The sequence below is a fragment of the Populus alba genome, chromosome 16 (genome assembly GCF_005239225.2).
Source record: "Populus alba chromosome 16, ASM523922v2, whole genome shotgun sequence".
In the NCBI taxonomy this organism is placed as follows: domain Eukaryota; kingdom Viridiplantae; phylum Streptophyta; class Magnoliopsida; order Malpighiales; family Salicaceae; genus Populus; species Populus alba.
The window spans coordinates 6,865,305-6,886,940 of record NC_133299.1 but is presented as its reverse complement, the minus strand read 5'-3'; the positions used below and the strand labels follow the sequence as shown (position 1 = coordinate 6,886,940).

General features: G+C 31.5%; 2 protein-coding genes across 3 annotated transcripts; one reads left to right on the top strand and one right to left on the bottom strand.

The window, feature by feature from the left end:
* Nucleotides 1–1,116: 1,116 nt before the first annotated feature.
* LOC118038432 (uncharacterized) lies at nt 1,117–7,838 on the bottom strand. 2 transcript variants are annotated; one of them, XM_035044780.2, is made up of 14 exons: nt 7,679–7,838; nt 7,516–7,602; nt 7,362–7,435; nt 7,182–7,253; nt 7,063–7,091; nt 6,925–6,975; nt 6,376–6,426; nt 6,032–6,088; nt 5,842–5,924; nt 5,196–5,343; nt 4,951–5,001; nt 4,382–4,486; nt 3,045–3,183; nt 1,117–1,610 (listed from the first exon to the last, which is right to left on the bottom strand). In XM_035044780.2, exons 1-13 carry the CDS (start codon nt 7,744–7,746, stop codon nt 3,046–3,048), a joined length of 1,014 nt encoding a protein of 337 aa, XP_034900671.1. In that variant the 5' UTR covers nt 7,747–7,838; the 3' UTR covers nt 1,117–1,610; nt 3,045. The 2 variants fall into 2 exon arrangements, with proteins under 2 accessions (XP_034900671.1, XP_034900670.1); XM_035044779.2 differs by lacking the exon at nt 1,117–1,610 and adding an exon at nt 2,719–2,937.
* Nucleotides 7,839–17,817: 9,979 nt separating this feature from the next.
* Nucleotides 17,818–21,636, top strand: LOC118038423 (putative HVA22-like protein g). The gene is made up of 8 exons (XM_035044768.2): nt 17,818–18,043; nt 18,135–18,220; nt 18,408–18,457; nt 18,638–18,736; nt 19,077–19,133; nt 19,222–19,285; nt 19,376–19,588; nt 20,365–21,636. The coding sequence occupies exons 3-8, from the start codon at nt 18,426–18,428 to the stop codon at nt 20,467–20,469; spliced, it is 570 nt and encodes a 189-aa protein (XP_034900659.1). The 5' UTR covers nt 17,818–18,043; nt 18,135–18,220; nt 18,408–18,425; the 3' UTR covers nt 20,470–21,636.

The window sequence follows — 21,636 nt, the reverse complement described above, 5'->3', positions numbered from 1 at the left end:
TCATTAACTAATTTGGCTTTTTCAAAATGAAAAATTTTTTTTGAGGTTTAAAAAAAAATTAATAGATTTCACTTAAAAATATTTAACAAGGTTATATATCTATAATATTATATTTAAAATATTTATATTATATATACTCATTTTACAAAATAGGCTATATATAATTATATGATATAATAATAATTTTTTTTTTACCATTACACTTTTTATACCGGGATAAAATTGTTATATTTAATGTTTTATATATGTTAGATAAATTTAAAAAAAAATTAAAACATCAATAAATTAATTTTCAGTTTATTTTTAATGATATAAACAAACATTAAAAAATATTTTCAATTTATTTTTTATAATATTACTAAACATAAAAAAATAATATATTTTTTATAAATTTATTTTCTATGAAAATTATTATTTTTAAAAATATATTTTTCAGCCAGTCATAATCATTTGTTAGATTTATTGTTTTTTTTTAATTAAAGATATAAATGATAACATTTCAAACCGCAGCGGATATTCATGCTAAATGTAATTTTCTTTTAAAACAAATGACTTGGTAGTATCGAATAATAAAAAAAGAGTTAGTTTTGAGAGTTATTGTCAGTCTAAGTCTGACAAATGAGATGAAGAGGCACCGGCAATACAGACAAAATTGGGTTCAAAATCTTTCCTCGTCTGAAATCATTGGCATCCAATATCTACGCATTAAAAAAAAAAAAAAAAAAAAAAAGTAAATGCAACAAAGGAAAAAAGGGTACACTAACTACATTTTTAAGGGGCAGACCGATAAACGAATGAGGTTCCATTGGATTTGTTAGGAAACCGAGTGCTAAAATAGTATTTTTTTTTATTATTATTATTTTAAAAAAAATTATTTTATATATATATGAGCAAAACACACTTTAAAAACCCGTAAATATGCTATCGATTCCGTTGTCCAGTTAATTAAATAAATAGATTGAGCAGGCAACTAAGTATTTGGTTCTGAAGATAGGGAGAAGTTTTAGGGTTCGAGGACGCTCTTTTTTCAATGAAGTACGAAATCTGATGCAGCGGGAGTCAGGCATTCTTCATGGGCTGCTGAAACTAATGCTCACAGCAATGCAAGCAAGAAACGAAACCCACAAGCATGGACCGGAATCACATGTGTTTTAGCAGAAATGATATCAATAAACAACTGTGAAAACATGTTGGTATGCTCAACTTTGACCGCGAATGGAGGGAGGAAGCCTCCTCTGCCGTCGAGCAAGATATAAAAATCATGCCCACTTGCACATTCTCCTCGTCCATATTGGTGGTGGCTTTTAGTCGGAGACTTGTGTTTACGAGTGTAAGGACAAAAGTGGCCGTCAAACAATATTTCTTGTCCAGAAAATCGAAGTCACGGGGTGGTTATGGGAACAATCTAAAATTAACCGATTTTCAGCCAGTGATCTTGAGATTCTGCTGACATCCCTGATTTTATTTTTGTTTCGAAAAAATAACTGCTCGGGGGATGATTCTAATTCTTGCTGCAACTACTTTTTTTTTCCCTGCATCAAAGATCCTGCCTGAGTCGTTCCAAGGACCCTGAACAGGAGTTGGTTTTGGAGGCTCCTTAGCCATATAGCCTGGGCAAATCAAATGCTAATTCTTAGAATGAATTATATAACACCATCAATCCCAATAATTATATTCATATCTTCTTACCTGGAAAATATATCTTAACTGGTTAGATTCTAAACTTGTTTTTATAAATTACTAGTTTAAATTTCACAAATCTTAGAGCTATTAGAAACTTACATAATCGTTAATTTTAAGACTTGTGCAATTAATCGAGGTGCATGCAAAATAATCTGGATACCCACATTAATTAAAAAAAATTAATTATATCCATGCCTTCCCTTTAATCTCAAATTCTCAATGAATAAGTGATGAGTAAGCGTGTGTGTATAGGTTTAGCTTTTTAGGATGTTATAAGTGGAGTGTTTCGGGGTTTTCACTTTTTAACTATTAAAATGGTCAAGAATGGATGACTAAGAATCTATTTATTTGTGTTCAAAATATTTTTGACAAAATTAAATTTTTTAATTTTTTCTTTATTTTAAATTAATTTTTTTGAGTGTTTCCGTATTAATATACTAATATCAAAATAATTTTAAATAATAATAATAATAATAATTTAGTATATTACCAAGTAAAAAATATTTTAAAAAATAATTACATTTATAATAACAAAATTACTCCCATAACAGTTGAGGTTTAAAGGTAGTTTTGACATCTTACAAAATTTGAATACCACGGTGAAATGACTGGATCATTTTGCATGAGATGCATAAGATGTGGAGAGAGCCTAATAAAGAGTTTTTTTTTTTGGCTAAAGATGGGCGAGAGAAAAGAGCAGAGAGACCTCGACCCAAAAGATAAAACGACACCACTCAAAACCATGTTCTAATGCATTGTTGAAATATGCAAAGACTTCATCTGTTAGACCAACCAGCAAGCAAATTCGTAGCGACTCTAATTAGCTCAGAAGTCAGAAAGAAACATACAGAAAAAAAACAACGTAAAGGTGCTCAAATTGCCTCTACAGTATATCGAGAAGTTATAATCCGCTCCATCAAACATGATGATGACTGATGAAAAGAGAACGTGAAAGGTTGGGCTCAATGCATCTGGTTAATGGCACATTTGCAGAAGAAATGCAAACAGTATTTGTGCATGACAATTTACTCAGTGTTGAATCTTAAGCTTCATATTTAGATCTCGTTTTCCTGGTTGTATTGAAGATAATAAACGTTCGAGCTAATGTGGAATTTGAATGCCAATCAATGCCATGTACATGGCAGTTGCATAGACAAGTTTTTCAAAGCAAAAACAAGGCTATCACTGTTGAAATTACATGGATGACGAGCCATAAAAAATATAGGAACAAGGTCATCTTTCAAGAGTGATCGCCTGTAAAAGAGTGGGAACCGGTGCGATCAGCTGTCCAACTTCCCTATAAATCAGGGACAATAGATGACTGGAAATCAGAAAAATGAAAAGGCAGGTGACCTTTTTACCTCAGCTCGATAGTTTTTTCTTAATCAAGCTCGCTACATGGTGGGCAACCCATTCCGAGCCAGCCTCAGTGCAACAGAAACTATGAGTATGGCCTTCCCTTTCAATTGATAGCGAAATACCAGGAACCTGCTTCGAAATCTGTGAGCATGAAAGTGAGTTGAACAAAGCCTGGAAAGTGAAACTGAAGAATGCTAAACCAAAGGCAGAAACAGTGTAGCTTTAATATATTGAAGCACAAGCTCAGTTTCTTGAAGCAAGTTGATAAGAAAGAGTAGTAAACATCATGAAGCAGACTCATAGTGATCCATCATCACCATAAATAGTGCAGTGAAGTTCACTTTTTTGCAATCTTTATTCAATCCTACCTAAGGATTTAGTATTGCCCACAACTTGGAATCACCATTCCCCAAGTAAGATATATATCCGCCATAACATTTATCACAATGCATGCTTGCTTAGTGTCAAAGAATCATTTCAACCCAATAGTTTAAACGGTTGGATGAGGCTTCCAGATATGATTTATATAATTCTCTCTAACACACTCCTTCAAGTGAAAGCCTTTTGAACTTGAAACTTGCACAAACACACACTATCTTATGCTTAATTTTTATCAAATTGAATGGGAATGATAAGATTCAAACTCGTGATTGTTTAATCAATAAGGCTCTAATACTATGTTACAGAACCATCTCAACCTAATAATTTAAGTTATTAGGTTGAATTGGTTCTTTGACATAACATTAAAACATAAACTTGCTTTAAGCACTCTAATTTCTTCAGAGGCACAACCCGACTAGTTAAGGTCAAGAGCGTGTCGTTGGTAGAAGGGACAAGGTGACTGATGCACACTTAAGGCGGACTAGCTGATCCAGGTCCAAAGACACCTATTGAAATCAGCATGATAATTGGAGAATTCTTGTTCATAATCTTACTCTACATTCCTTAAAATTCAGTAATATACTCTGCCATGATGTTTCAGAACTGACATACGTAGTCTTCTCTCCTTTGTTCATCTTGTGCTAAAACCCTCTGATTTGAAAATAGAATTTATAGTTTCTCTAGCTCATTGTAGGCTTAGTGTTCATACCAAACCATGGTATCCTAAGGGTCAACTATGCAAGTGGTAGCATCCTAAGGGTCCTAAAAAGAAGAAGGCAAACAGATAGAGGTAGTATCCTAAGGGTCACCTATGCAAAGGCTTCACCATACAAACTTAACATGCTCTCCACGAGCTAAACACGCAGGTCAGTTGTGCCCACATACACAACGAGCTTTCAAGAGGATACAAACATACAACAAGCCATCACAAGAAATCATGAACCCATCCATCACTCACCTCTTCAAACATTTGCAGCGGACCCCAGTGGTCATCAACACCAAATAAGAAAGCAATTTTCTCATGATTCTCTCTCATGAAAGCCCAATCTGGCATTTCTGAAAGCTAACATAAAAAGAACCATGATTAACCCTTGGTTGTAAATGTACTTTAATGCAATATGAGGGGTGACACCCACTTAAACCTTTTTTCTGGATTTGAAGAGGTAACATCAGCTTTATTGTACCTGTAAGTGGATGAATAAAATGTAAAACAAAGGCTTTTTAGTGAAAATTTCAGGGAAAAAAAATAAAAATCCAAGTACTCATAAACTATGTTTTGGCAAAATAAGCATTTGACTATGAGCGTCAGATGTTAAGAAGGCTTTATGAAAAGAAAGAGGTTTTGAAATATGTCCCCAACATGCCAATAATATGGAACACCTTGTTATAGTACAACAGTAACAATAATAACACGACATGATGTTCCAAAATGTCTACATTGCAAGAACATTTCAAGAAGAATTCAATACAATTTAATCCAATACTCTAATATCTTAAAATATTAATCTTGTAAGTAAGCAAAATTACCTTTCTGAATTCCATCAATGCCATGTAAAGCATGTTTCGGAAGGTATGGTACTGTGAACAAATGAAATATCAAATTAATATAAATTAACAAACTCAGAACATGCAGATACCTAGCTTATGTGTTTTTAAAATTAGCTATAAGGAACCATACAAAAACAAAAACGAATAGTTTAAAGCTTGTTGCAAATATGTTTGCAAGTCATGAGGCCCACAATTTAATCTCATATAAAGAATATGACCATTACCTGCAGCAAGTGACTACAAGCAGCATCAATAGCAGTATCAGACCATGAACTCCCAAGAGATTTTGACAGAATAAACCTTAAAGTGCACTGAGGTAGCAATCCCAAGGATGCTACACTGAAACTAAGTAGAGCAGACAAAATGGAGGACCTGAAAGTCACAAACTTCTGTCATAAAATCCTTGTGCCTCAATGCTTCACTAACAAAAGTCAAAACTCAAGCTAGAAACGAGAGCATGATTTTAAACACAGATAATCAGGGTTCCAGGCCAATACAGCATGCTAAAAGCTAATCTCTACCACTGATGGTTAGACTAGATTAATTAATTTATAATTCCTTAAGATGTCCCAGCCAGATTTTTATCAAGTAACCCTAGTAAATATTCATCAAACAGGCAATGATTGTTGAGGGCATGAAGCAACTAGCCAGGAAAGGAAAAGGGTGGAAAAATCAAGAACTTTTGGTTCATGAAAACACAGTCAATTGTTGATGGTTCCAATCAGTGTATCCACTGGAGTGTCTATGTATTTTATCAGCAACTTGAATATAAGGGCCATAGGCTTCCATAAGAGAGCAGAGCATGTAAAGGAAGATTGGAAGGACGATGTAAGTGATGTCACTCAAACTCAAAATAGAAATAAGGCTTACTCTGCGACATTCTCAATATTAGACTGTTGCTTTGATAGTGGATTCAACATTAAAAAAGGGTATAGTCCTATCAAATATGTAACCTGCAACGCCAGAGTTAAATGTCAAGCAGCAAGTTTGCTAATTCAGCATAACATGAGAGATCAGGATACAAACTGGAACTGGAAAATTCACAGAAAGCAGTCATCACCTTCTCTAGAAACCTTAGTATTTCAAGTGATATGTAGGAACCAATAGAGTGCCCAACCTTCAGAGAGAAAATATTAAAGTTACTAAGAACTTCAGTTCGGAAAAACTCATAAATTAATTAGTTGGTTCTTCCACTTTACAACTTGTACATATGGTAGTGATAATGTAAATAAAGCTCCAATTTATCTATTGATTATGATTATGAGAACACATTTTGATCCAATATAATGTGATCTTGGTCAGGCATTTCATGGTACTTTCATCTTTTAGGAATTGAAAGGAACCAAAAGGATTGGATTCCTATGGAAAATATAATATAAATCATTAAGAGAAAATGCCTCCTACCAGTACTATAGGAAGTTCATTATTTTGCAGTTCCTGCTTGATGAAATCCACCTGCACAGTGAGAAGATCAAATGGAAATTATAATTTTCAATATACTATACTTGAAAAACAGACTAGTTTTCACCAAGCATAAATACTTTATATGGGAAAGGGTGGGCCGGGGAAGGAATTAGAGTTCTTCAATTAAGGCAATCAAGACCAAAACTATTGAGTTGGAAATTAGGAGTTTGCATCTAAAAGAAAAGGGAAGTACATTAACATATTGCACTTGTTTTAATTACGTATAACGGGAAATTTCTCACTAAGATGGAATTTCAATTTCAGGTCCGCAGTTCTGTTACTGGTGCATTCTCCAAAGCTCTAGCAGATTCATTAACAAGGTTGCCTTAAGCTTCACACAGTCAATGAGCCTAATTCACCAAGATTCTTTACCTCGTGAGACAAGGGTTTACCACCAGAAATTATATTGCCAAATTCTAAAAGTTTACTCTAACATTATTCACCAAGCAAACAGTCCGCTGAAAGCCATTAAAGTAAGAAGGACGACACCTTATGATCAATTTGATCTTGTAATGAGAACAACTTCCCGTGCTCCCAATTCTAACAAAAACAAAACTTCGTGTAAGAATTATATAACTCTCCACAAGTGAACTAAAAAGAATAACATACACTGACAAAAGCAAGTACCTTTTCAGTGTGAGATATGTGCCCAATAGCTGTTAATGGGCAAAAAAATAATTACCAATCAAGGTTAAAATCATATCTCAAAATTGAATAACAAAAGGGAAACATTTGCAGATAAATGCCTGTAACAGAAGCACTTCCACCAAGCAACTCATACAGGGATTCCAAGAAATCCTTGTAAAACGAAACAACACCTGCATTAATTAACAAACCAAAAGAAGAACAAATCCACATAATTCAGAAATCCAACACTCCATTACTACTACTTGTACACTAACAAACATCAAAAGGTATGGACTGACCTGGGTTTCCAGGGATAAAGAGAACATGAAAGGTGGGTTTATCAGATTGAATCTCTAACAATTCAGTTGTGTGACTGAAAATCAGAGCACCCATTAATGCACAATTGAATACCGAAAACAACAAAAGAATGGAGTTAATAGGAGATGTGAATACCCGGAAACTTTGGAGAGTCGTAAAGTAGCAAGCTTTCTGGGATTAGAAAGCAGCAAATTCGGACAACTCATATCTCTGCCTCTGCTTCTACAGTTTGATGATCATAAATTTTACTGCCCAGTTATTACTTTTAGAGAAAACGGATATTGTAATTGATGGATACCTTCTGGAAGTGAAGAACAGGGAGAATGATAAAGTAGGAGCATGAAGGGAACAAGATGACCAGGTCATTTATTGCCTTTTCTTCTTCTTCGTGTATGATATGAGTGTTGATCAATAATTTGTTTATTCTTTTTAATAATCTTAACTTTTTTATATATTATATTATATTAATGATTGAGTGTTGATCAATAGCTCATAATCGTAATATATGGACGGACAAAATGCCAGCTGTTGGTAGGACTACTGAAATGAGGGTACAACTTCAGAAGTCTTCTTGATATGGATCAAGAGAACGTTTCTTTTTCGTCTTAAAAATATTTTTAATTAAATTTTAAAAAACATATTATTTTAATTATTTTTTATATTTTTAAATTATATAAATAAAAAAATAAATTTTTAAATATAAAAAATATATTATTTTGATATATTATTAAATAAAAATAAAATTAGCTTGCCTTATAGCGGAAGGAAAGGGCTCCTCCTCCACAAATATGAGTTGGTTTGGAATTGGGACATGCCATAAATATTTTTTATATATATTTTTAAAAAATTTAAAAAAAATTTAATTTTTTTATTTTAAATTAATATCTTTTGTTTTTAGATTTTTAAATTATTTTAATGTATTGATATCAAAAAAATAATTTAAAAAATAAAAAAATATTATTTTAATATATTTTTTTAAAAATAGAATGAGGTATAAATAATGTGTTTAATGCTAATTTTTTAGAGTGTGGTTATGGTTACTTTTTAAAGTATTTTTTATTTAGAAAAGTATATCAAAAATATTTTTTTATTTTTTAAAAACTTATTTTTAAGATCAACACATTAAAATAATTTGAAAATATTAAAAATATATTAATTTTTAAAAAAAAATTAAAAATACTTTTAAAACATAATACCAACCACATCGTATTAGATATCCCTAAATCTGGGAGCCTATCCTAAAGCATTCCAAGGGGTTCAACGTTCTTTGAGGGGATGGAAATCTAGAGCCCCGTTAACATGCACAAAGGTCCAAACCAGACGAAATGAAGAAAGAAAATGAGTCCAATTATCAATATATGAGGTGATTGGCCCGTGGATCAATTTTTGTAAAATATAAAATAAAAATATGCAATCTTTTTAATTTGCAAGTAAATTTTAATAATAGACTCAAAATTTGATGGATATAAATTTTTATTTTCAGATATCAATAATATTTTTAATTAACCTTGATCAATCTAAGTTAATTTGCAAAATCTGCGGTTTGAATCATAGATCTAATTGGCTTAATAACATTGTTTTTAAAAAATATATTTTATTTACTTATATGATATAAAAATATATACTATTATAAAAACAACCGGATAAAACTAAAAAAAAATAATGATCATTGTCTATAAAAAAAGGATTTGCTAATATTATAAAAAGACTATTATAATTTTATTCTAAAATAAAGTAAAAATTGAATGGTGTTTAATAAAAATATATTCTTAATTAATTTAATAAATTAATATATTTTTAATATTTATAATTAATTAATTTAAAAAAAAAAAAAAACTATAAAAGTAAACCAGGTGTGTGCGTTTGGACAAGCTAGCATGCTTGACCCTTTAAAAACACCCTAGCTTTCATTTAAAAGCCCAACCCATTATTATTATTTATTTATTTTTTTCTCAAGTGAACAATACATTGTTCACTCCTTTTTCTCTTCTTTTTAATGGGTGACACATCACCTATAATGGCAATTGACTTATCACCTACTGTGATGTTTTATGGTCATCTCTAGTGATTGAAAAATCAAGATTCAAGTTTTTTTTACCTTTAAAAGCAATTTTTCAAGTTATTTTTACTTGAAAACACCTAAAAAATACAATAAGAAACTCCATAAATCACTTACCAACCTTAAAACACCTAAAAATCACTTTAAAAAAAAAAAGCAATCAAATAAAAAAATAAACAAACCCATGTTTATAGAGAAAAAAACCACCACCATTGAACTATTCTTATGAAATAAAACTCAATAACATCAAGATTGATCATTTTGGTTGCCATAATATGGCCAACAAAAGCTTTTTTCCTCTCTTTCTTTATTATCCATTGATTTTCTCTCTCCTCTCATACTTAAAAACTAAAAAATTAACTTTTGAACTGAAACTAAAATTTCAAAACTTGTAAGAACTGGAAAGGAAAAAAAAGGTGGACTAACAAAAAGTAAAATTTGTAATTAGACAATTGGATTCAACAACAAAAGTCATCATTTTGTCCCCCTTTATACATTTAAAATTTCAAATATTGATAATTTGTTTAGTTAAACTCATATTTTAGTGTCATCCTCAGTCAATATGTTTTATTCAATTAAACCTTATGTTTATTAATTATCGTGATAAAGTCAAATATGTAACTACCATTTAAATAGTTTATTAAGTGAGCTAAGGTATTAATGGAGTAACTTCTTGAAACAAATAAATATTTCCTTAGTTATTTTTATTTTTTCTTTTTTAGTTTAGAAATTTTACTTTTTTTGTTTTTTATTCTGTATTATTAGGCCCTTTTTAGTTTTATTATTTGAAGGGAGAAATTTTTCTATTTTTCTATTCAGTATTAATTAGGTTTTCTAGTATTTTCTACATACACAATTGTAATAGCTTTTTAATGTTAGTGAACATGCTCTATAGCCAATCAATTAGTTACATGTAGCACTGATTTTATTCATGTAAAACATATTTATTATTTATAAAAGCTTCCTTTATCTTTAATATTCAATTATATTTGATTAATGAATCTAATATTTAACAATGAATCTAGAGTAAAGATAAAGTCCATGGAACAAAAATATTTTGCATAGGAGATTATAAAGTTATTATAATTATGAGATTCATATTACATCAAAGCATTGTTTCTAAATGTTCATAGTCAAAGTTCTATTAAGTTAGACATTAATTAGAGTTTTTAAGAATGAAGTGTGTTATGTTCTTTTCTTTATGAAAAGATATAGTTACTTTCATAAACTGAGATATGAAGGATACTTAAAACTAATATACATATGCTTGTCAAATAATATGTACATTAAAATGTCCCACAAGAAAACCCTATATGGAAAGATGATTTATGTTTATGAAAAGATTCATGTGATTGTTGTATAAACGATCCTTAAACTTGAAATTACTAAGTTATCTTATATAAGAAGTGTTATACTTTGATCATAACCATACCTTGTCTTGATCAAGGGTAACAAACGGACATATATTATGTATAGTATAAATTATATGAAGGTATTTGAGTAATCAAGAGAGGATACATCACCCTAAGTAGATTAAAAAAAATGTTTCATTTATTCTCAAATAATATTGAATGTGAAATCATTAGCCAAGACAGAATGAGATTTGAAAAGATCAAATCTTATTCAAAGAATCAATGACTATAATGTTAAGAACTAAAATCACTTTCTTAATATTTAGGGGATCATGACAGGTTGCTAGACATTGTACTTGATCTTCAAATATAAATCAATAAATTATTGGATTGATAATAAATTAAATTATTTAATTTATTTAATCATATTTCATTTAGGATTATCATTTTTATTTGGGCCAGCTTCTTAGAGAACCTAATGGGCCACACACATAAAAACTATCAATAAAAAATTAAAATGAGATGACTAATCAAGTGTGCCTTGATTGAAAATAAAATTTAGAATTTGATGATTAGAAAGTAATTAATATCAAAGATTACAAATTCTAAATCTAGAAACAATCAAGTAAGGATTTGATTAATGAATTTCTAAATTAGCTTAAAATAATATATATGATATTATTTAAGGGGGCAAATTAATATTTTTCTATTTATAGGTTTTTTAGGTTTCCTTACAAATAGAAAGTTATGCCTTTTATTTTTTTAAATGAGAAGAGTACAATATAGAAACATCTAAACACAAAAGAAAAGAGTTAACACTCTAAGGCACAACAATCCTTCTTTTCTAAAAGGGTTTAGGAGATTTCTTATTGGTAGTTTATGTGGATTATCATTAGAGGACGAACATTTAGACGGCTTATAGCTTACGACAACCTAGCCTTAAAGCAAATATTCAAAGCCAAAAAGAACATATGATCATCAGATAATTTTTGCATAAACTTTTAATAACTCTAGATCTGTCTAACGAGATCATTAAAACTCCTAAAAAAATTTAAATGTATTATTTTCACTGCATGTATATGTTTCGAGAAATCCAATAGCAGTATTAGAGCTTTCGTTAGAAATCTAATAGCAGTATTTGAGTTTTTGTTATTGATTGCATGTTTTAATTGTTATTGATATTAATTACAAATTAAATTTATGTGCAAAGTTAGTTTCCTCAAAAGTAGTTTTTTTATCTCATGTTTTTTCATATATATATATATATATATATGCGAATATGAGGCGACAAAAATGATTGTTTGGATTAAGAAGTATATCATTGAACTAAATGTGGTTCCTGACATTATTTATTCAGTAGCCTTATATTGTGAAAACAATGAAGCCATTGCACAAGCAAATAAACCAAGGTCTCATCAAATATCCAAATATTTACTTAGACAATTCAATTTGATTAGAGGAAAAAAAAAAGATGTAAAAATATAGTGAATACCCAGTAAAGATAATCTTACAGATCCTTTCACTTAGGCATTGTTTCAAAATAAGCATGATGAACATATGAAGGGATATGGTATTAGATACATGAGTAATTAACTTTAGTGCAAGTGAAAGATTGTTAGTGAATATGCTTCGTAATCAATCGGTTGGTTATTTGACTAATAAATATAGAGTAAAAATAAAGTCAATAAAACAAAAATCTTTTACATAGGAAATTATAAAGTTATTATAATTATAAGATTCTTATTGCATCAAAGCATTATTCCTAAATATTTCTGGTTAATGTTCTATTAAGATTAAACAATAATTAGAATTGTTAAGACTGACATATATTATATTCCTTCCTTTATGAAAGCAAGCATTTGCTCCCATAGACTAATGTATGAGGGATACCTCGAACTAATATGCAATTGCTTGTCAAATAACATGTACACTAAATTGACGCTCAATTGAATTCCATATGAAGAGATCAACTATGTCTACAAAAAGGTCACGTGATAGTTGTGTAAGTGATCATTGGACTTAATATCATTAAGTTATCTTATATAGGGAGTGTTATATTTTGATCATAACCACATGTTGTCCTAATAAAGAGTAATAAATGGGAAAATATTCAGTATAACATAAACTATATAAAGGTATTTAGGTAACAAAAAGAGGATTCATCATTTTGTGTGAATTAGAGAAAATATCATGTTTGTTCTTAAATAACATTGATTATGAAGTCTTTGGCTAATGTTGAATGATATTTCAAAAGAGTTTCAAATCTTATTCAAAGAATTGATGATTGTAGTGTTGAGAACTAAAATGATTTAACAAAGCAAATATACATCATGCTATAATGTCTAAATTGAAACATTTTTTATAAAAAGATAATAATTACACTAAGAAACTGGTCTTTAAAAGACCAAATCAAACCACTTATGATTTTCTTAATATTTAGGGGATCATGACAAGTTACTAAACATTGCACTTGATCTTCAAATATAAATCAATTAATTATTGGATTGATAATAAATTAAATTGTTTAAATTATTTAATCCTATTTTATTTAAGATTATGATTTATATTTAGGTCAATTTATTAGGGAATTTAATAGGTTACACACATAAGAATCATTGGTCAAAAATTAACATGGAATAATTAATTAAGTGTAACTTAATTGTAAATAAATTTTAGAAATTGAGAACTAAAATATAATTAATACTTGAGATTGCAAATTCTAAATGTAGAAATAAGTAAGGACTTGATTGAATAAATTTTCAAAATTAGTCTAAAATAATATATGTGATAAATTGATATTTTGTCATCTATAGGTTTTTAGGTTTCCCTATAAATTGAAAGTTATGCTTCTTATTTTCTTAGGTGAGAAGAGCACAATATAGAAACATCTAAAACATAAAAGAAAAGAGTTAGCACTCTAAGGTATAGCAATTCACCTCTCCAATAAGGGTTTAGAAGATTTCTCACTAGTGGTTCGTGTGGATTACCATTAGAGGTCTGAAATTTGAGCGGTTTATGATTTGCGATAACTCAGCTTTGAAGTAAATATTTAAAGCTAAAAAAAAACATATGATATTTGGATAATCTTCGCATAAACCCTAAACAATTGTAAATCTGTTTAACGAGATCTTTGGGACTTATAAAAAATTTTAAATTTATCGTTTCCACTGCGTGAATGTGTTTCGGGAAACCCAACATTTGACACATAAGACTTGAATGAATAACAATTGAATGTTTTGGGTGCCTTCCTATAGTTATAGTGCTCTTAAACTTTAAGGGTTTTGACTTGTAACAAACAATGTTATCCTTCACTCTTGTTAACGTCAGTTGGTATCAAAACTCAACGATTCATGGTTATTTTGGTTAGAGGTTATAGATGACATGTATCAGAACTCAATTATTCCTCGTGATTATTTATTGTGTTATGTTAAATAACCATTGCTGGAAGAGCTTGCAAAACATGATGTTGGTTGAAAATCATAGTGGTAAGACCCATGATGGGGTAGCCTACATAAAGGTGTTGTGTTAGGGATTCATGATAGGACAACCCACATAAAAGTATTATGGATCCACGATGAGGTGGTCCAAACACAAAAGAATATTGATAGTGAAGGATAAATTTTTACTATGGTTTGAACTCATGGACGGGTTCTTTTTAACCCGGAGAGACTGATATGAGAGGTTTTTGAAAAATTAAATATTTTTTTAGTTATTTTTATTTCTTTCCATTTAGTTTAGGATTTTTTTTTCTTATTATGTATTACTAGGCTTTCTAGTTTTCCTATTTTTTATTTCTTATTTAGTATTAATAGGGTTTCATAGTTTTTTTTTTTTTTTTTTTTGTATATATGAGGAATTGTAATAGTTTTTTGACAAGTAAGACTTGAATGAGTAAAAATTGAATATTTATCCAGGTTATAAAATCAAACCAGCTTAAAGCTTAGATTGATTCAGGTTTAATAAAAAATAGAAAAATAATTGATCTGGCTTGACCTCATCAAAAACCTAGTCGATTCGTGACCTGATCGACTCTTAATAAAGTGATGTTGTTTTGATCCTTTTAAAAAATAGAATTAACTTGAGTTGACTATTTCGACTTGTGACATGAATCTTGTCTTAGACTGAATTTCAAGTCGAGTTTAAAACTATAATAATATTTATTTTTATCCTTACATATATTAGTTGGATAGTTTTAAAATTAAAAGTTTCTTACATAGATATTTTAAGGATAAAAATTAATAAATATTATATCTAAAAACATGTTTTTTTTGTACCTCATGTTTTTGAAAATACGTAATTTTACTGCAAAATTATTCCAGTAGCAAATTTATCTTTATTTTTCTGCCTCCGTCATTTCAACTAAGTACATTATTTTTTATTGTCTTTGGTTTTTTTTTTTTTTCCAGAACAATAACCTAAATCTTTCTTATTGAAAAAAAAAAATAATAATAACCATCTTACCTCACTTAACACATAAGAAAATCAAAAGTTAAGGAAAATAAAATATATTTTTTCAATCATCATATCAATGATTGAAAAGTTATTTATTCATGGAAGTCATAGAAACCAGAGAAATGAAGGTAACTTCAAAATCTTCATGTCAAGTGACGCGAGCTATCGCCATGGATGTGATTCCATTTGCCGATGGTGCAGACTGCAGAGTCAAAAACCAAACCTGAACTACCCTCAACTAAACCCATAGATGCCACCTGCATCATGACCAGCTGAGAAGTGTTGTGAAAAGAACTTGGTGGCATTTTCTACGATCCTGCAAGTGAAAAGAACTCGGGGAAGACTTTTTCATATCTCGAAATGTATTTCATATGTTTTCTCATCACTAGAGGCCATTTAGTTGGTGAAGAACGTGACCTAACGATAACAACTTCATATATTTCATTATTTGATCTTTTTTATAGCTTTGGCATCGCCACATCGAGAGACCCTCGCCAGTGACCAACTTGTTTAGTTGCTGTCTTGGGGCGGAAATCAAGAGAGGCGAAACCCAGTCAACTAAACTCATGAACATTGCTTGAAAGAATTCAAGATCATTATAATTAAGCAATTACTTTTTTTTTTCTTCTTTTTTTTTATTGATTTCCCATGACCTCAATTTCTTGATGCCTTCAGAACTCGATTGCTTATAAATCCACGCGTTGTCTTTTTCTCCCGTGCCATATATTGAAACTAAAATTAGGGGGTACGTAATTAATTGATCATAAAAAAGATTAGTGGGGTGTAAATGTAAATATTTAGACTTGGATTTGAAACATGGTACCGATGAGAGGTGTGATTGGACGCACCCTTTCAATTTAATTGTGTGTAAGAAATAAAGAAAGACAAACAAACAAACAAGACTGGATCATACTTTGGCTACGAATCTTTTGAAAATCGTAACGTACGAACAAGGAGGAAGGTTCTTCTTGAAAATTATTACTTGCGAGCACGGTGGAAGCTTCTTCTTTTGATTGGCTCTCCATGCCCGGCCATTAACTTTTGGTTTAGGTATCAAATCAGTGGTTAATTTAACCACCCTGCAACTTATTTCACGGTGGGCTGAAAATTGCGTTTTTAAATTTTTTTATTTTAAAATATATTTATTTATTTTAATTAACATGGATTGTTTGGATTAGCTTAGACGCATCTTAACTGCTTTTATAAATCCTAAAGTTAATAATCATAAAAAATTCAGTAATTTTAAAATTTATAAGACTTGAACTAATAATTTCTTGTTAATAAATCTAATACCTAACGAATTAAAATACATCTTTTAAATTATTATTACATCAAAATAATTTAAATATATTAAAAATATAATTTTATAACAAATTTTTTTTTTTTAAAATTTAGCTAAGTGATATTTTGACCGCAATGTCATATACTATGATTGCTTAATGTCTAATGAACCCCGTTGTTAATTCCATTTTGTAACGGTCCCATGGAAAAGGAAAAGAGAAAAGGGAAGGGAACTCAATGACCCTTTCTCCGTCACTGTCGTTTATATTGACAAGGTCATATCATCGTCATTGAGTCTTGTATTAACACGCAGAATTACTCGTAAATTTTTTTTAATGATATTTTTTATATATTTTTAAAATTATTTTTAATATTAGTATATTAAAATGATTTGAAAACACTAAAAATATATTAATTTTAAATAAATAAAAATTTAAAATTTTTTTTAAAAATACTTTTCAAATAACGTGTAGAGGGCTGCAAAATTGATGTATTCAGCTCTCTTGCTTACGAAGTCAGCTTCTGGAAAATGGCTAAAGTAACTTCTGTGCAGTTTCGCTTTTTCCTCAAGAAAACTAAAAGGCGGTTTGAATAGTAAAATCCCAAAATAATACATTTGATTAAAATGTTGACATATTTCTCACGTTTGATGTCAAAGGAAGCCACACACAGGATGTGCTCCCAAGTTTACTTGCATGTTTACTTGTCAAAGGAAGTCACTGTAATAAGAATTGGTCTCAAGTTTACTTGCATGTTTCTTATCCAGCTAGAACAAGGATGGCTTTCATTGGTTTTGTGGTGTTTGGAAATATAATCTAAATATTATTGATTTTTTTTTATTTTAAATTAATTTTATTTTAAATTTTTTTTAATATATTGATCTCAAAAATAATTTTTTTGAAAAAATATTATTTTAATATATTTTTAAATAATAAACACTTTAAAAAATTACTATTATTATACTTTCAAACACTCAAAGATTGTTATTTTTGAAAAATTAATAAATTTAGAGAGATGGATTGACTCGGTTTAATTCTAGAATATTCAACTCAAGTTTTGATTTTTAATAATATTATTTTAAAAATAATTAAAAAAAAAAATAGGCACACGCCAATCAAGTTTCACGGATTACCTCGCTATATGAGACCAATTCTTGTTACGGTGACCAAAACTGCCTCCAATTTTTTTATTTATTTTTTTATGGCTTGACCTCAACAAACGAAATGACAGAAACACCCTTAGAGAACAGAAAGCTTTAACTACCAAACAGTGAATCCGTTGGCAGAACCCCAAAAATCCCCTCTTTCCCTCCACTTTAAAAATTGCGTGCAAGAGTACTAGAGAGGCGTCCACTGCAAGAAATCTCTCCCATCTCCGTATCTTATTTTATTCTTTCTGCTGTAGCCATTCTCTATTTATAATTAACAACAGGACTGCAACTCTCTTCCCTATATAAATATAACACAGGTAGGGAGATTTGTTTCCGATCATCCGCAGAATCATTGATCCCTCTCGAAAGGTTTGAAATCCATTTGTCTTCTGAAGAAGTAATTGGCAACCCCATGTTTTGTTGATTTATCTTCCTAATTATATCTGTATTTTGAATGCAGAGTTTGAATAAGAATTCTTCACGTCAAAGTTTCTTCAAGATTTTGTTTTTGTTTTTACAGTAGCAGCTCTTTACAAGTTCGTTGAGGTTGGTATTTTTCCTCTTTTGCTTTCATTAATATACAGTTGCTTGTCTTCTCTTCTTCTTCTTCTTCTTCTTCTTTGGATGTCAACTCTTGTCTTTTGGTTCTCCGCTCTTTCTTCTTCTTCTTCTTCTTCTTTTCTTCCATATTCCATGATTGAATGTGTAGAGTTTTCTCTTAATGGTATTTCAGGGATTTTGAAGATTAAGGATGTTGGGAGATCTCGTCACCAGATATCTTGTGTAGGTTATTCAAACTCAATATTCGTTCTTCTTTTTTATTTACTCCTTTTGTATGTTTCTGTTGTTTCATCGTGATTCTGTGAATAAACTTTATTTATAATGCTCTTTTCTCTTTATTGAATGATGTTTGTTGGAATTGAATATTGTGTTGACTTTTTTTTTTTTTTTTGATATTGCCAGGTTGCTTTTTGGGTATGCATTCCCAGCATTTGAATGTTTCAGATCCGTGGAGAAGAACAAGGTGGACGTTGAAGAAATTAAATTCTGGTGTAAATATTGGTAGGTCCCCTTATGTTCATTCAAACCTGCAGGCTTGGTCTCCTGAACAAATTTTAGTTTTATTTTCTTTCCCAGTATTTGTATGGTCAATCTTGCGAACTGGGAAAGAAAAGAAAAAGAAAAAGTAAAGGATTTTGAGTCGAGTGGAGGAGAAGCAGATTAATCTTTACATGCTGTTCATGGGGATCATGTGTTGTGTTCCTTCTTCACTCATTCATCCTGTTACCGCTTTCTAACAAGCAATAGTAACGCCTTATAAATCATTGCTTAAATTACATGGGTCTTCCTTGATGCTTTGCAGCCCTTGAACTTTCAGTGTAATTCTCATTAAACTTTGCAGGATCATTATCGCACTTGTAACGGTTTGTGAGAGGGTAGGGGACGTATTTCTTTCATGGTAAGCAGAGTTCTGCAATTTTTGGATGTACAAGCCCAGCAGATCCTATTTTGTGGTATTTGATTTTCGTTCTCGTTTTATGGTGAAGGTTGCCGATGTACGGTGAGGTGAAACTGGCATTTTTTATCTACTTGTGGTATCCAAAAACAAAGGTAAAGACAGAAGATGATTGGATGAGAACTGGAAGAAGTTTTGTTCGCCAATTTCAGCAAATTATAACGTTAAACTCTTGCTCAATGCAGGGAACTGGCTTTATCTACGAGACCATGTTGAGGCCTTTTGTAACAAGGCATGAAACGGACATCGAAAGGAAGTTACAGGAGATGAAGGCTAGAGGTTGGGATTTTGCCATCTATTACTGGCACAACTGCACCGAATTGGGTCAGACTAAATTCTTTGATGCTCTGCAATACTTTATGAGCCAGTCAGGGAAGTCTACAAGCAGCAAAAATAAGGTAAATTATTTTTCCTTCAAAAAAAGTCATAAAATCGGTAAAATATGGCTACAGAACACAACAGTGCCCGTGATTCTAAAAGTGGACGCACAAGGAAGAAATACCAACACACAACAAACTAGCTAGAAGCAACGCCTTCCCCCTCCACAAGCAAAACACACCTTGCCATGTTAGAGAAGGAAACCTTGGATTGGTGAACACTCCTTGCTCCATGATACTAGTTGCATTTCATGTGTTCTTCCTTATTGGAGCTGCTCTGTCAATAATCTTTATTGCTAAGCATGCCTGCCCAACGAATTTCATCACTCTTCTCTTTCTTCATTGGGTATCTAGCTTGTAACCTTTGTTACTTATCAGTCTCCATCTCATCCCTGAAAGTATTTGCGCCTCATTCAAGCTCCATGACCCATCACACACATAATTTATCCATCTATCGTTACTAACCCAACACTTCACAAATAGCTCTCATCTTGTGCCCATAGGAAGAAACATCTTTCATTACACACACTAATCTATAGGCTTTAGGAGTGAAATGGATTCAACTTCAGAATAATCAACAGGTTAAGCACTATGTAATTGTGAAAGTAAATGGAGCAGATTGACAATCTCGATTAGCAATTCTGTAATCAGTAATGAACAAATAAGCTTATGCATTCACAGAACTTTGGTTTCTTTGATGGTATCTTGTATAAGCACAACTCTTAATAAACTACAGAAAAAACAGTAACCTTGATGAATTAGTTAGTACTAATTGTGATTTCTAACCAATCTTGCAGAAGAGCAATGGCTATGAACCTAGTGCTCCCCCACTACCCGTACCATCTCCGAATGAGTGGCCTTCAATGGCCACGCATAAAAGCAAGAACAAAAAGCGGTCATAAAGACCACAGCCTCCGCCCGGCAGCAGCACAATCAACCGAGCAGTTGCAGGGTCCCCGAAATCCAAACGACTGCAAGTCCAACTCGATGAGGAAACAGAATATGTTACCACAATGGACACAGACAACTCAACTAGCCTTGATTCTAATGTCAATCAAAAGCGTATGTGGCTACGAAGAACAAAACCAATCCAACACTGAAAAGAAGATTTGTAACAAAAGAAAAACTGTACAAAAAATCCGAACACCAGAAAAACAGGGGGGGGGGAAATCTTCGTGTACATGATATCTTTCTTTATTTGTTTTCTAAATCATTTATGGGTTTGCAACTTTGAATCGAGCTGAATCAGATGCACACACTGAAATTGACACTGAGTCACTGTTATCTGTTGAAGTGGACTCGAATGGCACGGAGGATCCGATCAAAAGCATTAGTTATGCTCGGAATGACATGAACGCTGATGAACCGAAAACAAGCAGTGATTGGATTCTTGGTGGATAAGCGAAGCCAGAAACGGCGGAGGAAGTGGGTGCGGGTGCCAGAGGAATCAGGAGAGGAGGACATGGGCTGGAGGTAAGCCCAGGCAGCTTGCTTAACAAGGCGGTTGCGGATGGGAATTTCATAGGTGGAAGTGGTGTTGGAAGTAGCCGATGTTGGGGAGTTGACGGTGGCGGAAGGGAGAAGGTCTCTAATAGAAGTGTAGGATAAAGAGGATTTTAGGGGGAGGAGGGCGATGTCAAGGTGAGAAGGAAGGGTGCCGTTTAAGTGTGATGGAGGGAGACTGGAGGTGTGGAGGGAGAGCTTTGTGGGGATAACAAATGAGGTGGCTATTGAGTTTCTCCGGCTGAGGATAGGTGTTTGTGGTGGCGTTCCTTGGCTGTTCATGGTGTGGATGAGAGAGGGAGGGAGAGAGGGGAATTTTGGAGTTTATTAGGGGAATACGGCGACTTATGCTGGTTGGAGCGAACTAGTGGATTTGGTTAGCGATGACTCTGCTGCTGCTGTCTGCCATTCATTGACTGCAATTATTGGCCTATATTGTCGTTATCGTTTGCCACGTCGTATCGTTTAATGTTTGGCCTTTTGTTGTTTAGTCCCTAAGTTTTCTTATATTGTTTCCAAATTAATTTATGGCGGATGGAATAATCAGGATTACTTGTTTCCTTTCA